The sequence below is a fragment of the Myotis davidii genome, unplaced genomic scaffold (genome assembly GCF_000327345.1).
Source record: "Myotis davidii unplaced genomic scaffold, ASM32734v1 scaffold609, whole genome shotgun sequence".
Classification (NCBI taxonomy): domain Eukaryota; kingdom Metazoa; phylum Chordata; class Mammalia; order Chiroptera; family Vespertilionidae; genus Myotis; species Myotis davidii.
Genome location: NW_006300164.1, coordinates 723,242 through 723,561, shown reverse-complemented (window position 1 = coordinate 723,561; position 320 = coordinate 723,242). Strand labels below are relative to the sequence as shown.

Sequence of the window (320 nt, the reverse complement as noted above, 5' to 3'; positions counted from 1 at the left end):
TCACTACCCACGGAGGCCTGCGGTTCTGCCCGTGACAGACGGTAACGAGGCCCGACAGGGAGGCCGCTCTCCCAGAACCACAGCCTCAGGCAGCACATCCCCACGGGTCCCAGCCTCCTGCCCCGCTGTGCAGGCCAGGGTGGGGCGTACCTGGGGCCATGGCAACCTTGTCTTTCCGCTCCAGGATGGCCCTGCCGTCGAAGGTCACGGCGGGCAGCATGCGTTGCTCAAACATGACCACGTTGCCGGGGTCCAGGTGGAAGAAGCCATGCTCCTTGAAGAACTCGGCCGTGGGCCCCAGCGTGAACTCCATGATGTAC

At 65.3% G+C, this 320-nt stretch overlaps 1 protein-coding gene across 1 annotated transcript in view; it reads right to left on the bottom strand.

The window, feature by feature from the left end:
• UAP1L1 (UDP-N-acetylglucosamine pyrophosphorylase 1 like 1) overlaps positions 1–320 on the bottom strand; it is a 4,079-nt gene that overhangs the window by 3,172 nt on the left and 587 nt on the right. Inside the window, 2 exon segments of the mRNA XM_015572342.1 lie at positions 7–127; positions 130–320. Coding sequence (XP_015427828.1) covers positions 7–127; positions 130–320 — 312 coding nt within the window.